The 17387-nt window shown below is 41.9% G+C and overlaps 1 protein-coding gene across 1 annotated transcript in view; it reads right to left on the bottom strand.

Annotated features, from left to right (window-relative positions):
• Positions 1-5732: 5732 nt before the first annotated feature.
• BMPER (BMP binding endothelial regulator) overlaps positions 5733-17387 on the bottom strand; it is a 292874-nt gene continuing 281219 nt past the window's right edge. Inside the window, exon 15 of the mRNA XM_088464418.1 lies at positions 5733-6585. Within this exon, the coding sequence (XP_088320544.1) occupies positions 6404-6585 (182 nt within the window). The 3' untranslated portion in view covers positions 5733-6403. The remainder of the gene's footprint in view (positions 6586-17387) is intronic.

Below are 17387 nucleotides of genomic sequence, written 5' to 3'. Positions count from 1 at the left end.
CTGAGGCTGGGGGGGAAGAGAGGCTGACACGCTGGGGCTGGGGGGAAATGAGGCTGGGACACATGCTGGGGGTGGGGGGATGAGACTGACACACACTGGGGCTGGAGGGAATGAAGCTGACATATACTGGGGCTGGGGAATGGGGTTGAGACACACACTGGGGCTGGAGGGAATGAGGCTGACACACACTGGGGCTGGGGAATGGGGTTGAGACACACACTGGGGCTGGAGGGAATGAGGCTGACACACACTGGGGCTGGGAAATGGGGTTAAGGCACACACTGGAGCTGGGGGGAATGAGGCTGAAACACAAAATGGGGCTGGGGGTTATGAGGCTGACACACACTGGGGCTGAGACACATGCTGGGGAATGGGGTTGAGACAACCACTATGGCAGGGAAATGAGGTTGAGACACATACCAGGGCTGGGAGGAATGAAGCAGACACATACTGTGGCTGGGAAATGGGGTTGGGAGACACACTGGGCCTGGGGGAATGGGGCTGAGACACACTGAAGCTGGGGGAATGAGACTGAGAGCTACAGGTGGGCCTCGGGATGAAGACAAATGGGGTCATGGAGAAAGACAAGGGGGCCTGGAGATGGAGAGACATGGAGCCCGGGAGATGAAGAGACACAGGGAGCCTGGAAAACCACAAGGGGCCGGGAGAACCACAGGGGGCTTGAGGATGGAGAGATGTAAGAGGGTCTGGAGTAACATGGGGGCCTGGAGAGACACAGAAATTGATTGATCATGGAAATTCACATTTTGCCCTGCACAAAAACTTCTGTTACTATACACTATCTGGTTACGATGATGACATTGGTTATATTTCTACGTAAACAGGCACCTTCCAGATAATGTGATCTACATGAATAGTGAATAACAGCTGAAGACCCTGCTCAGTGAGGCTCAATTCTTCATAGGTTCCCCATGGCAGGGAAACCACCATATAGGTAAGAAAAGACTTCCAAACTGACTGGCCTGTACCTAGTGCAGAGGGATGGACGGTGTATCATTCACCAAGATTTCAGATGCCAACCCTGCTCCCCTCAGAAGTTTGCAAAAGCACCTCCAGGCCCTAAAAGGAGGAAATATACTGCCCTCCTCAACAGACCCACCCCCTCAACAGTCCCGCCTCCATAAGGATTGCTTCCATAATTTTCCCGAGCTGGTTTTCCATCCCAATACACCCCTGCCGTAGACTACTGTGGCACCAGGAGCGTTTTAGGAGAGGAGGGGGCCCCTGTGCCCCGCACACCCTGCACCCATTATATATACGCCCCTGTGTGGCACTCAAACACAATGAATCCAAGATGGCACCGTTCATAGTACTGAACCTAGTGCCAGCCACTTTAGTAAAGAACATGCTTCACTTATGGAGCATCAAGCAGGTGGCGCAGAATAGCCTGCATATACCAACATTTTATGCATTTCATTCAAAAATACATACTGTATATCATATTCAAGTGCAGATTTTATTATGAAATCCTTGATGGTGGTTAGAAAAATAATAATATGCACATTTGCTTTTAGTTCACTTTTTTGCTATTTCCATAATGCTAAACACTTTTTTGGCGATTTCGGGCACATTTTATTTGCTGTGTGAGGAGATGCTATTTTTGAAAAATTAAAGTTTTCTGAAAAAAAAAACCAAGGTGTAATCTATGTGAATGCAAATTGATAGACAATTAAATGACTGTATTGATGATGGAATGTGACCAGCAGAAAAAAATTATCAATATAGGCTCACCAAAAGGGTGATAACAGTAAAGAGGTTAAATTAAAGCAACATTTCAACATAGTAATCAACGTATCTTTATATACCTTGAGATGCCATCACATAATTCTTCCTGTCTGCATCATTCTAGCCAACTGCAACCTTTTGTACCTTTTCTTTTGAAATATTACCTGTTTTTCACAAACACAAAGTTCATCATTTTCATCATTCTTCCTTCTAGCTCAGGGGCGCACAAATTTTTTATCTCCAAGAGTATTTCGCATTTGGAGATTGCTCATTTTAAAGGATCTTATTAATAACCCATCTCTCCCCAGTAGCAACACATTGGGCTCTGGGCCTGATTCAGCTTTGGGAATAGAGGGCCTTATTCAGAGCCGGACGCTATTTGTGCTCGCTCGGTCAGAAAAAGGGGCCGGCTATTTAAATTGAGCGCTCGCTCTTTGCGGTCTGTTGACGCCTCTATGTCTGAGCGAGCGAACGAAACATGCGCTCGCTATTTTGTAAAGACGCCCCCTGGCCGCTCGCATCATGCATCATCTCTGCTATTTATTTGATTAATCGAGTACATTGAAAGGCATCTGAACTGCTCGCAGTGCTTGTGGTAGGTTTATCCTACCGCAATCATGCGAACAGTTCAGGCTAAAAGACAACCAAGTGACGTGGTCGATGACGCTGCTTTGTTAATTATGCACACCCTTAAAACGCCCGTTTTGACCATTTGGCACGCCTGCGTTCGGATCTCCACTCCCCGTTTTCAAGCACCTTCCCCTGTTACCATCCACAAACACCTCATCCTGTCACTCAAATTAGCAGGCACTCGCTATTTGGCGAGCGCTCGATTTCCGATCGCACTGACTGGTTGGCGCATGCGCATTATGACCCATACGCATGCGCAGTTGTGCGAACATCGCTCGGAGCGAACGAGCGGCCGCTTACAAGCGGCTCTGAATCAGGTCCAGAGTGAGATTTAGCACTTAACTGATCATCTTGGTGAAACCATACTACACTGCAGGTGGGGCAGATTTAAAATGTGTAGAGATATTTAGATTTGGGAGGGAGGTGTCCAAACTGACATCTAAATTATAGAGCAATAATAAAGCTGTTCAGTATTTGTGGGCTACATGCAAAAGCAGCCAGTATTTACACTACATGCAAAAAAATTTATGTATTTACATAGGGATGTGCAGGCTCGGTTCTACTCGGTTCCGTTCGTTTTTTTTTCCCGAATCTTATTGGGTTTCAGCTGTCACGAGTTTTGGATAGCCAATAAGATTCGGTAAAAATTTTACACCCCTTGCATTGCAATATGGTTTTTCCAGGTACACAGTTAAGTGCTAATTCTCTTTTTATTCCCAAAGCTGAATCAGGCCCTCTATTCGTTCATCATTTAATTTCTATAAAAGCAGGTGAAAATGAGAAATTACGTTTTCGGGCCATTCATCAAAAAGGTAATGCTTTCTCTCCCGGAATGGCCCGCTGTCCCCATACACTAGTATGGGGACAGGAATTCATAAAACTCAGAAAATACAATATTATTAGGAGCTTGACTGCGGGGGCATTTGCCATCTTTGGGATCCCTCTGTCTTGTCCGGCTCCTTCCGCCGGATGCCGGGGCTTTTGTACGCCTGCGTGAACTCTAGGTCATGCAGACACACTAGTTTCACTGCTCTGGAAGGAGCAAAGAAAATATTCACTGCTCCGAAAGAAGCAGTGAAAAGTGCCGGAGAAATTATGAATTGCTCCGGTGCATTCGGCAACTTGAAATGTTAAATATTGGGAACCCCGATAATTAACATAATGAATAGAGCCCATTCTCTCTCTTCCCACCTGTAGCAGCAGGGCTGCATATTGCGCATCACTTTTCTAGACTATTAACAGATTTAGCCCAAAAGTATTGTATTTGTTTTACAGTAAACTGCGATTCGTTTTGATTTTTTTATACTTTTTTGCCAACATATCTGTGTACGGGATGCAATCGGGAAAAGGCATTTCCAGCACTGTCGGGCTGCTGGGATCTGTTCATCTGTCGGGCTGTCGCTGCCGGGAATCGAACCGCCGGCTGCATTCCCTGTGTACATCTTTAAATACCTTAATAGAGTGTAAGCTGTCAGTAACAGGTGGGTGGGGTTTCTATCATATAATTATGTTAAAAAGTAATGTTACTCTTGATTTTCTTTAGACAGTTGTTTTTAATGCTTCCCATCATTAACCCCTTTAGTATTATGTACATGAAAACTGCTAAGGAAAAGTCCCAATCATCCTAAGCTCTGCAGGAGTTCACGTAGAGGAAAAACTAACCTAAAAGGCTATTGATGGCTGGTAGCAGCCGCTGGAGCCAGGGTGCAGTCGAGGCTTGATGACTCATCGTCCCAAGGGCATGATGATGTCATTTAGCTCTTGCTCCTCACAGTGAAAACACTGCAGGCATATGTAATGTGCCTAGGAAAGGGAGAAATCATTTAAACCACACTTTCTCCTCAAACCTGGCACCCACAGAGTTCAATGTACATTCTTCTGAAAGAAGGAAGTAAAATCATTCTTTGCAACTAATAAATGTCAAAAGATATGTTTATATAGTACTTAACTGAATATGTCAACACTAGTATTTTGGACCCGTCATTAGCTGGGTCACAAGCTTGACAAATGCATAAAAGACATTTAGCTGGAGAAAGCTAGTTTTGTTTTCTTTGTATTTAATTACTTGAAAGTGAAGAGAAATCACATCTGCCTTTTCATTCCTCCTAACTTACCCTGTAGCCCCATCTCTAGATGGCGTTATGTGTCTTTCTACCTGCACAAATGAAGAAAAGGACGGAGAAAGCTTTCTATTCCTGTTTTTCTCTTCTCCTCTGGCCAGCTACCCACTTCCCCCCGGTTCAGTCTTTTCCGCTCCGGCGCTGGATCCCCGCTCCCCAGGCCCTCTTCTCTCTTCTCCAATGACCTCGGCTGGCTAATCAGTGAGTGCACAGTGCTTGCAGACATCTTTTGCAAAGGATGTGAAGAATATTGCCCGGGCAGCCCTCCATAACAAGCATTGTCCCAGTACTTCATAGATTTGAATACGGTGTTAATTTGGAAACTAATAATGCAACTTTTTTTATGCTACTTTTTGCTCTCCTTTTTAAGTAAACCCCATGATCTGCATGAGTACCTGTAGCCATTGTGCCCAGTGTTCTAATTTTTTTGCTATCTCGCTCTCCCTTTTCCCCCCTTTCTCTCGTCTCTCTTTCCTCTCGACTGTCAGCCTCTTGCTTCCTTTCCCCTTTTGACTTCCCCTTTTTTCTCTCTCATCTCCTTTTCACTCTGTTTTCTCTATCCCATATTTTCTCTTTCTGCCCTTTTTTTTCTCTCTATTCCCCTCTGTTCTCTCTCCTTCTCGTTTCACACCTGCATCACATCCAAGTCCTGATGGAAGTACTGCTGTCACACACCTGGTAAATGGTGGCTTTTCTGGGTGGACTGGGATGGGGTTTGGGCAGATCAGGGTTATATTGTCTCAATATCAGGGCAATTTCTAAATGTTGGGAGGTACGAACAGACTCAGGAGTAAAAAAGGTACCCACAGACCTTATAAGGAGGGGAGTAAAGTCATTATTTGCAACTCATTTATGTCATTAATTATTACTAGATCTCAGTAGGGAGGTGATTGTCTGAATAAACAAGCAACACTTAGCTAACAGTTGGACAGATTTCCTTTGCAAAGATGTACACTGCGGATTGGTTAATTCATAAATAGGGGCAATCTTCTCATCATCAACTTGGATGACCCAAGTCATCATCAACTTGGGGCATCCTAGTCGATGATGAGGAGATTGCCATGGTGATGCTACACTAAAGGTGGGAGGAGCTTTAGTTGTTTGAAGCATAGAGGTAATACCTTACTGCAGTAGAATATCAGGTTAAAACATACATTTTTGCTTTCATTGTACATATATAAAGAATTCAATTTTGAAGTTTTGCTATTCTTTAATCCATCTTAATGCATGTTTTGGATACCAAATACCTTATCTCCTTAATATTATTAATACTAATATAATAATAATATTATATTCCATTACTTATAGACTGCATAAAGCAGGTTTATAGCTTTCTCAGGATCATTAGGTTCTGTCACCAAGCAGCAGTCAGCTGATAAACTGTTTTCTTTACTTTCTTATACCAGCGAGTCCTAGGCAAATCTTCTATTTCCAGTGGTGTATGTTTCCATTTCAACTGTAAATTCAATCTGAACGTTGAAATAAATCCATTTTGGCAAAGGTTTCTGCCACAAAAAGTTTTTTTTTCAATCTAGAGTTTTAGAAATGGTAAAGCCAGCTAGTACACTTTCTTGTGCCACCATATTAAATTAGAAACATCTGTTTTATTTATACAATTGTTCAAATAGTTTAAAGGATAAAAACCTAAAAATAATACATAAACCTTATAGCAAAAAATATACATATAATAAATTGTCTTTCTTTGCTTATATAAATGATGTATAATTTTGTATTTATATTTTATATATATATCATATTTATATTAGTTGCTTGCGTCCGTGTGTGTGAATGTGTCAGCATGTAATAATTACAAGTTCTGTGTTCAAACAGTTGAGTCCCTTCATTAGCTGAGAGCTTTGAAAAAAAAAACCCATCAGTATTTAATAGTTCTTGATGAAAGATATGTGTCACCGCTGTGGACAGAGAGCTGGCTTGATGCATTTTCCTCTGTGAAGTACTAAATTGGCAGGGCAGTGACAACCAGCCACACAAGGTCTACTGCACGGACCAATTTCATTCCAGTTTTCACATGTTTTAAGGCAACCTGGACCACAAGTGTCATATACTGCTCCATGTTTACATTGGATTGCTGGAAGAAAACAAAAAGCTACTATTAATATACCATTTTCTCAAGAAGATCTAGCAAGTATTCTCTACAGGGAACTTTTATTTATTGCATGTTAGTGCATTTCAGGTTACAAATCCAATATTAGAAACCATACAGTTTCAAAGGTTCTCATAGGGAAGGTGGTTGGGAGCAGCGGAAGGGGGAAGGTGGTTGGGAGCAGCGGAAGGGGGAAGGTAGTTAGGAGCAGCGGAAGAGGGAAGATGGTTGGGAGCAGTGGAAGAGGGAAGATGGCTGCGAGCAGTGGAAGAGGGAAGGTGGTTAGGAGCAGCAGAAGAGGGTATATATTTGGGAGCAATGGAAGGTGGATGGTGGGTGGGAGCAGCAGAAAGTGGAAGATGGCTGGGAGCAGTTGAAGGAGGAAAGTGGTTGGGAGCAGCGGAAGGGACAAGGTAGTTAGGAGAAGTGGAAGGGGGAAGGTAGTTAGGAGCAGTGGAAAAGGGAAGATGGCTGGGAGCAGTGGAAGAGGGAAGATGGGTGGGAGCAGTGGAAGAGGGAAGATGGCTGGGAGCAGTGGAAGGGGGAAGGTGGTTAGGAGCAGCAGAAGAGGGAAGATGGTTGGGAGCAATGGAAGGGGGATGGAGGTTGGGAGCAGCGGAAGGGGGAAGATGGCTGGGAGCAGTGGAAGGGGGAAGGTGGTTGGGAGCAGCAGAAGGGGGAAGGTAGTTAGGAGAAGTGGAAAGGGGAAGGTGGTTGGGAGTAGCAGACGAGGGAAGATGGCTGGGAGCAGTGGAAGGGGGAAGGTGGTTAGGAGCAGCGGAAGGGGGAAGATGGCTGGGAGCAGTGGAAGGGGGAAGGTGGTTAGGAGCAGTGGAAGGGGGAAGATGGCTGGGAGCAGTGGAAGGGGGAAGGTGTTAGGAGCAGCGGAAGGTAGTTAGGAGCAGCAGAAGAGGGAAGATGGCTGTGAGCAGTGGAAGTAGGAAGGTGATTAGGAGCAGCGGAAGGGGGAAGATGGGCGGGAGCAGTGGAAGGGGGGAAAGGTGGTTGGGAGAAGCGGAAGGGGGAAGGTGGTTATGAGAAGCGGAAGGGGGAAGGTGGTTGGGAGCAGCAGAAGGGGGAAGATGGCTGGGAGCAGTGGAAGGGGGAAGGTGGTTAGGAGCAGAGGAAGGGGGAAGGTGGTTTGGAGCAGAGGAAGGGGGAAGGTGGTTAGGAGCAGCAGAAGGGGGAAGGTTGGGAGCAGGAGAAGAGGGAAGATGGTTGGGAGCAGCAGAAGGGGGAAGGTGGTTGTGGACAGCCTAGAACTTTGGAAGCACTAGGCATGCCTAAGGTGCTGATATGTCCTATTTTTGTAGAACAATATGAATTAGCAGAATGTGAAATGGAGTTGAGGCCAAACAGTTTATCTTCAATCAGGTTTGGAGATTTATTCAGGATACTAGCGGCTGTCAGCGGTAACAGAGGTTAGCATAGAACAAGTGGTTATGTTACCAGAGACAGTGATAGTGGTAATGCATATATCTGCAGTAAGACTTCTCTGGAGGAACATGTGCTGCTCATCCATGCAGTACATCACAGTTACACATCTAAGATGGTGCGGGCACGGGGTCACGCAAGTGCAGTAAAGGTTGCAGTGAACATCTCTGTAAAGGTGGCTGCCTGGCTTCACAGTAAAGGAGTAGGAGATAGCTTTGGAGTGCACTAACACAAGGGGACCAGGCATTTACCCACATTGTGTGTGCATGACCCAACATGGTGGACATGCCTTCATTTCCTATGTGTTAAGTTTCAGTTGTTATTTAAACAAATATCCACTTAAATAAAATATTTTGCTGTAAAAATAATGTCCAATGTATTCCATTATTCCCATTAACATTCCATAATGCATCTCAACATAAGTAATTAGACAACATGCAGAACATATTAATCTTGTGGTTTCTGTACCAGAGAAACAGGTTATCATAAGTTAATATCAATATTAATGAAAACGTTAGCCAAAAACAAAATTATTTTAGTTCAATGAATCATATGTTATACAAATGTTATATGTAAGCTAAGTGTCAGATTTATATTTAGGCTTATGATACCACTATTATGTTGATAAAAACAAACTGGCAACAATTATTTTCCTGGTGAAATGATATAAGTTCTGAGCAATAAAATGCATCTATGTCAACATGTTTTGAATATTCTTGTTTCTTAAATTTAAAAGCCACCAGGGCATCATAAAGAATGAATTGTTACTCAGGCATTCTGCCAAAGAGCACAGGAGATCCAGAGGGAAAGGCAGAACAGTTGAAGTAGCTGCAAGAGGTTAACATACAAAATGGCCAAAGCAAATTAAACATTTGAAAGTGTGATTTACTTAGGGCAGAGGCTGCAATGATGTAACTTTAAGTCTGTGTATGTTACTTTTACAATGTCATATTTTTTTATTTATGCAGATACTGTCATTTATTTTGTAAAATGAAAAATGCTTTCTGTCACAGCCATAATTTCACAATTGACCTATTCATTAAACAGTGTTAAGTCATAAATCCTGAGAAAATAGCTGTCATTGAAGCATAATTGGAACACCTACCTGTAAATAAGTTTGCTATTAATTAATGCTATAATGCCAGAGATACCATAGATAACTCCAAAGTTTACTAAAGTTTCACTCACTATCTCCATGGATATAGCGATTTGGGGCTATTTAACAAGCACAAAATGGCTTTGCTTTTCGGGGCTTGTTTGCAGTAGCTAATACTATCTGAAGATAATGTTAAGCCGTACATACTGGACATTGTGTGTACGGAGCGATATTGGCAGCAGCGGGCCCGGCGGGGGTGCCGGCATCGTAAGTGCATCTACACTTGCCGATGCCGGCAATAACGATAATCGGCGGAGGGGGTGGGAGCAGGGCCATGCTGCATTCGGCAGTATGGCATCGTTAACGATATCCCTAGATTGGACTGCATGTACAGACGACTGGGTATATTGTTAATGACCCACGTGAGTGCACATCGTTTGTCGTTAAGTTCATAAACACTGGATGATTTGAACGATATATCATTCAAAGATATCGTTATCGTTCACATTGTTCATAACAGTTGTCCAGTGTGTACGGGGCTTTAGGCTGTTTACGCTGTAGGAAAAGTCTGTCCAGAGAGGAATCTTATGATTCCTATCCAGCACGTCAGACGCTCCACCTCTTCGTCTTCTCAATGATTGTTCTATTTGCACTGTATGTATGTGCAGTGGTGAGACAGGGTCCGAATGCAGAATTACTTTGTTATTGAAAGCTATCACTATAGTGTAAACAGTTCACTGACAAAATATCATATCGGATACAAGAATGTGTTGCCCTTGGATATCTTGATAAATTCCCCCCCTTTCCCCCACATAATAAATAACTCTTATCACTGCACACAGCGGTGATATATGACACAACTGCTATTTATAATAAACATTTCTCTGTGTCACAATTTGAGATAGCTATATCATTTCATCTATTTAGAACATAATTATTATTAGAAAGACAGAACAGAGCATCTCTGACACCATTCATATTCAATAAGTGTACAAGCTCAATTATAGTTGCTGATATTCAAAGGATCCTAACTGCCCTAACAGGGCCGGCTCCAGGTGGTGCAGCACCCTGTGCCAGCAGCAGTTGGATGCCCTTTACCGAAAAGGGTGCGTGGCCTAATTTCCATAGACCACACCACCTACATGATGTTATTTGAGGGAGTGCCCATATGGCACGCTTCCCGTTTTACATCAGGCTGGGGGCCAAACCAGCACCCCGTCAGCAGCTGGGCTGCCCCCAGCTGTCTCCCTCCACTGAATGGATGCCGCGCACAGCATCCATTCAGCTTCACCGGTACCGCTGTTCTCTGCTTAGCAAAGCAAAGATGCGGTAGTGCGTGTCCCCAACCTCCCGACCGCCCGCTGGACACTTCGGCCAGTGGGGGGAACAATAGGACAGTGCCCAACAAACGGGACTGTCCCGCTAAATTTGGGATAGTTGGGAGTACTGCACCCCCTATGGGGTGGCGCCTCTATTCGACTGCACTGGTCCAACGCCCCAAGAGCCGGCCCTGTGTCCTAACATGGAAAGTCACACTGAAAATATTCCACCTTTCATAATAAATTCCCCACACACATTAGTCAGACAGGGAATCCCCCACTTTGCCTCTTATCTTACTTGACACCATCAAGGATCCTTACAAATATTTACAATGATATTTTGTGATAAAATGTTAAAACGAATAGCATTGTATATTCCTCAAATTCAGCTGAAACCCAATATAACAAAAAATATTGTATTTGTGTAATTCTTATTCTTTATTTTTATGGCACCCCAATGGGTCTTCAGCACCTTACATATTATATAAACAGATTCAGTGCAAACATGCAATAAATGCAAAAGACTTACAGTACAAAACAGTGCATAACTTCAGATAAAAGATATATAATCATTGCTGCACATGCAGTCATAATACCCACAAGAGCACTGCCGGATGAACCCAAGCGTTCGGTGCCGCTGTTGGTAATGGGGGAGGGGCCTGGGGAGATGATGGAGTGAAGGAAAAGCACGAGGGAAGAGGGTCCTGCTCATGAAAGCTTAAAACCTAATCTGTCACCCCAACAATTAGAATTTAATAATAAAATAAAAATATATACTGTACATATATAAAATTGATGCATAAAACTTACATCTAATCAATCAAATACATGTTATAAGAACTTTGTACAAGTTGCTCCTTAAATTCTGCAGTCCATAGATAAAAGTAGAAATAATGAGTATTTTGCTTTTTGCATATTTGTGCAAAAGTCTGTTTTACTGCTGACTTAGCTTTTCCAAATATAGACATAGATATAAGTAGGGATGACAAATAAACACAGAGGAACAAACAGGACCAAGTAAATTCATTGGAATGAGGATTTTGCTATTGATTAGTCGTTTTGTGCCAATGGAATAACATGTGTTGAAAGTGTTTGCAAACTTGAATGAGAAAAATAAAAGGAAATATTGAAACCATCACAGCTATGCCTCACCCTGTTGTGGTTTATATATTTTTTCAGTAATGAGGATTCTTCAAGCTGCTGTGTTTCAGCTGTCAGAATAGAAACGGATGTGGTGAAAAGGAAGTAAAGACTTGAGGAAGACAGATGTTTTTCTGTGTATGTGTGTTCAAGCAGATGTGAAAAAAGGTTTTTATGTCCTGTAGAATAGGAGGCGAAAGGGACCACTGTCACACTTAAGCACGAGCTGTTATTCAATTCTATTAAAATTAACACCTTCCAGCAATGAAAAATGCCATTGCATAGCCAAATACAACAAACCATAAAAATCCTTAAGAAAAGCTCAATATGGCTCTCGAGTGACTTGACCAGTTGCATGCGTCTTTTTATAAGTCACCCAATCTGCAGATGTATTTATTACCCCACTTATGTTCCATTATCTTCTCCTTAGCTGACCTAACATTTCTAATCCCCTTTGTATCTGTTTTTGGTTTCTGATGGCAAAAAGTCCCTTCAAGGAATCTGAAAAACATTTGTGAGTGGATATTCTCAGCAAGTATAAATAAACGTTTTACATGTGATAAAAGGTAAAAGTGTGAAAGAAAAAAGTAAAACTTTTCAATTGCTTAAATCATTTCTAACTTATTGCATAACAAAAAATATAAGAACAATGCTTTAATTAACATGGCTACTATTGACACAACTCTCTGCTATATAAATATGTCTGAAAATATTGTTAATACAATTTGCTAGCTTGTAGCACCTATTCTCTGGAATGTCCTCCATCATCAGGACCAATCCTCACCAATTGGTGCTCTAGGCAAGACTTTAGCTAGTGTTTTCCCATCATGCCTGCGGGCCTATGACCCGACTGCGTGCCACTGACATAACCCCAGACACCGCGGTAATCTAGGGGGGTAATAAGGAGAAGGTGTCCCACTGGGAGCTTACCCTCACTGCCAACCATGGAGGGCACAGGTAAGTACCCTTTGCAATGTCCTTTCACTGCAGGGGTCAACTCCACTCCTTAGCTTACCAAACGCTGGATCCTATCTTTTCTTTCAATAATGGCTTGAGTCTGCCAACTACTTGACTCTCACTGGACTTCCGGCCTTCAGTTTTCCAGCAGCTTTGAGTTTCTTCCTGCCGGAACACATCTTCAGTGCAGTGGCTTCTGTACCCCCTTCTATGCTTCTCCTTCACCACAGTACTGCCTTCACGCCAGCTAATAGAAGTGGATGTAAGTGGGTGAAGCGATGTCACAGTGAGCCTAGATTGGCTTTACTACAGTCGTTACCAAGCCATAATAGGCTCACAGCCGGTGCCGAATCTGACAAGCCACAGTGGCTCCTCCTTTGGGGCTGGGATACAATACCTGGTCCCAGCGCTGGACACAGATGTCTACACTGATCCGGACTCCTGACAGTCTGGCGGATTTCCAGACTGTCCTGAGTAATCCAAGATGGGTGGTTACTGTAGGCACTTCCTCTGAAGCCAGGTCAGGCTAGGCAGGGGCCTAGGTTGCCTCAGTCCAGGGCCAGCTCTGTCCATCATGCTATCAGACATTTTTTTTAAACTTCACACTTCTAATGGATCTTTGAAAACTCCTACGAGATGGAGTGTTGCCTGAATTATAATGTATTTTCTACTCCTCTCCCCCACACAACTATTAATGGGCAGCTCCTCTAATTTTTAACACTGTCCAGCCAATGTTAGAGGATGTTCCCGCAGTTGGTTCTAGATGTCATATGTCTAAAAGAACTGTCCTGATTGATGCTTATCTACCTATACAGGAATACACAAACATGTACGCAATGGGCTGCTCTATATTAAATAATACAAAATGATATGTAGTGATGTTTTAAATATACAGATGTGCACAGACCCCTGTATTTTGGTTTTGGAAAAAGCACTCTCAATTGTTTTGGTTCGGATTCGGTATTGGATTTCATTAAAACAGCTAAAATCATTTAAATTGGACTTGGTTTTGTTCCTTTACTTTTATTAACATCAATAACATTAATTATCAGCAATTTTCAGACAATTTTGACCACCTCACAGCACCTGAAATCACAAGGGTGGGACTTAAATACAATCCAAAACATGTTAGATCCAGTTTTTAAATCTGAGTTCCGAATTGGGAAAGACACGAGTCAAAGTGATTCCGAACTGGGACTCGATTCGACTCGGAACTCCTTTATTTCCGTAAACCGCACCCGCACATCTCTAGCTTTAATAAATATTAGACTGTTTTGCAATTTAGAGGCTCATATATGTTTAACTGTATTTATAATTCAAAATCTGTAGACTGTGCTGCAATTAAAACTGATAGGTCTTAAGCCAGCAGTATTTATTAAATGCAATAATCTTTCTGCCAAATGCAAGTTATCATGCTGGCATGTTGTTGGACAAAATTATATTTTGGTAAGATAGAGAAAAACAATTCACTTCTTTAAAGTGATTAACAATAATCTAATTACATTGATTTGACTTTCTGAAAAAAATAAGTTTTTTCTTGGAATTTACATAAATAGTGACTGTGCTTAATAAGCTTGAATAATATAATATATAAGTAAATAAAGCTGAATATATTTTGTCACTATCTTTGGACTTAGAACAAGGTTTCCATAGCAAAGTGTCCATAAAAACATTGACAGCACATCCATCTATCAGCTTCCATTGACACATACTCACTAGGAGTTTAGCTACATACTATAGTGACTATGGAGTCTATGTACTAAGCAGTGATAAGAGACAGAGTGAAAAGTGATAAGTAAATGATAAGGTGCCAGCCAATCAGCTCCCAACTGCCATCTCACAGGCTGTGTTTGAAAAATGACAGTTGGGAGCTGATTGGCTGGCACCTTATCACTTCCTTATCACTTTTCACTCTGTCTCTTATCACTGCTTAGTACATAGACCCCTATGTGAGAACCGGATACAGTTAACAGGGATCCAAGAGGATTTCTATCACTAAGAAATACACAATATAGTATAGGTGTGTGCACCAGGCTTATATGCTGCTATCCATTTTTAGTTAACAAGCCTGTGGATATTACAAGCACCATGCAAAAGTAACAGACTGTATTCTCATTGGATCTTAAGACTTCACCTTTGTTCTCCACCATCTGTGAACTATCTCCACTTTTCCAGCTCTCAAACCTGGCCCCACAGCGTCCATTTTATGTATTTATTACCTTTTTTAAAATAATTCTGTATATTTGCATATTTATTATTTAACCGAAAAATGGTGATGTGCTAATCAAAAGGGTAATGTTCCCAATATGGCAGAAACAGAAATTCAGGACACCATCTGTTTAAATCAATACATCTTATATTATAAATATGTATACATCAATATCTAAAAACTAAACATATAAAGCTTCTCATTAAAAATATATAACACTGCTGACAGAATTTTGCAGATTTTGAATATGATATGGACAGCCTCATCAAGGGAAGAAAAATATTAATTACAATCAGTAACAGACTGTTTCAAAATAATATCAATTTGTCAGTGATCTCACCACACAATATAACATATTTCGGAGTCCCGCTATTTATGTGCTGGATGGATGAATAAGTCCTCCTATTATGCACATCTTGGGTTTTTTAACTCCTAGTTGTTTGGTGGAAGTATTACTCAAATGCTTCCAACAAACAGCTTTTCAAACTCTAAGGGGGCAATTCAGTTGTTTTTTATGACGTGATAATTAATGAGCGCCCAGTGTTGCAATTCAATTGTTCTGGGCGCTCGTTAATTATCGCCCTCTATGAGACCGGGTTTAGCCATGTAAAATGTCTAAACCTGTCTAAAGTTCTGGCTAGGGCACGCTAACTGTGGTTAGCACGCCCTAACCATTGGGTTTCACACACATTTCTGCTCGCACCCTCCACAGAAATGCCGTCGCCGTTGGCTACGCGCCCTGACGGAGCAGCAATTTAATTACTCCGTCGGGCGTCTTAAACAAAAAGCCGCCGGCAAAAGAATTGAATCGCCCCCTCAATCTCTCTGGTTATTTAAACTCTGCCTCACCTGGAATTCAACGTAATTTTGCAAAGGTGCAAATTTACCCCAATTTTTTTCCACTTTTCTCACAACTCTGAATTAGACCCAATATGATGAATGCGCAACAAACAACTTTCTCTTAGATGCATTCTTCCAAATGGCAAGTAATGTCACATTATGTAACCAGTTACTTATATATTTAATGCCACATTTATCGGGTAATAAATGGGCAAATAGAGTACCAGTGTTGACCCTACCAGAAAACAGACTTAATCCGAGCTCTCATACTGTATAACCCTGTTATTTAAACAATTCCTAGATCAGGACCTAAAACTAACAGAGATTTGCAATATTTATTTTATATATTGTTTTGCTTGTTTGTTTAAGACTGTTCTCCTAAAAAACATGTTGATTGATGCTGTAAATACAGTGGGACATTTCCACTGTGTTTTGCAAAGGATAACAGATTGTCAGCACTTATAGGTTCCTGTTATGTGGCTGGCATCTATGTACTTGGCACCTAATGTGGCAGAGCATTCTATCTGATAGAACATTTATTCATTTAATTACAACAAATGTATATCTGATAAAGACAACCAAAAAAATAACATTGTTGGAACCAAACTATACATATAGAATAACGTTTGTAGTAAACAGTACTGAATCACTACATTTAATGATCTGTAACTACCTTCTGCCCTCCAGTGGTAACAAAGAAATATAGCAATTACATTTTACATAGGAATAATGCCTTGTATTGAAATAGTAACTGTTCCTTTATTTTTAATTATACAATATTAATTGATATGCATATGCTGTATAAATGTGCTTTACAGAACATGAACAATATGAAATATCTGTTACAGATTAAATAATTATTACAGAACAGGTGGTTTGGACAGGGATCAAAATCTTTTTGGCATATCTTTTTAATTTTGATACTGTAGTCATTTTATTGTAAATAGCATATACAGGAATAAGATTTACACTTTTGTATTCAAGCAAACATATAATGATTAATTTTAAAATGTAAGAACTCTTCACTTGTTGGGTAATTAATACAGACCTAAGACAAAATGTAATACGGTCCAAGTTTTCTTGCAAGTGCTGCGAGTTTAGTTGCTAGAATGTTCCAAAACCTGCAGTATGTAATAGCCTGTGAGTTGCAAGGTCCCTACATAACTTGCATGTAACACCATGTGAGATTTCTGGCGGCGGAGCTATTGGTCCCCAAAAGTTGCCTGATTTGTACCTCACTGCATAGTTACCTACCTTTGATACTCTCTTCCCGGGAAAAGCCCGGGTAAGAGAAGCAGCAGGGGGCCGACGGGGGCGGGGCTTGACGATTTGCGTCATTAAGCCCCGCCCCCTCACGGTAAAATTGCCGCGATTGGGTACAATTTACATAGGGGGCGAGGCCAAATGCTGTGATTCATGCAGAATCACGGCTTAATCCCCGCCCCCTTCACGGAGACTCGCGATCGCCGCCAGTATTCTCATTTTGCCCACTTCACTAGGAAGTGGGCAGAATGCGGGAGAAATCCCTACCCTTCCGGGGGTGCGGGGGGTTACCCGTAAAATCGGGAGCCTCCCGCGAAAACCGGGAGGGTAGGCATGTATGCCTCACTGACCCTATATAAGTAGCACCTCTGTATTTTTATATTTGCTAGAATTTGTGAAGGAGACAGTGTGAGAGTGAGGAGCAACATTGGGAGTTATTTATATTTTGTTTGGCAATTTCCAGCATGACATTTACGCTGAGAGATGGGGGTGATCTGAGTGAGGAGGAGGAGGTGGTAGGGACCCAGCC

This window comes from Taudactylus pleione, unplaced genomic scaffold, assembly GCF_031769625.1.
Source record: "Taudactylus pleione unplaced genomic scaffold, aTauple2 ptg000054l, whole genome shotgun sequence".
In the NCBI taxonomy this organism is placed as follows: domain Eukaryota; kingdom Metazoa; phylum Chordata; class Amphibia; order Anura; family Myobatrachidae; genus Taudactylus; species Taudactylus pleione.
Note: the sequence above shows the minus strand (reverse complement) of the source record. Positions and strands in the feature narration are given on the sequence as shown.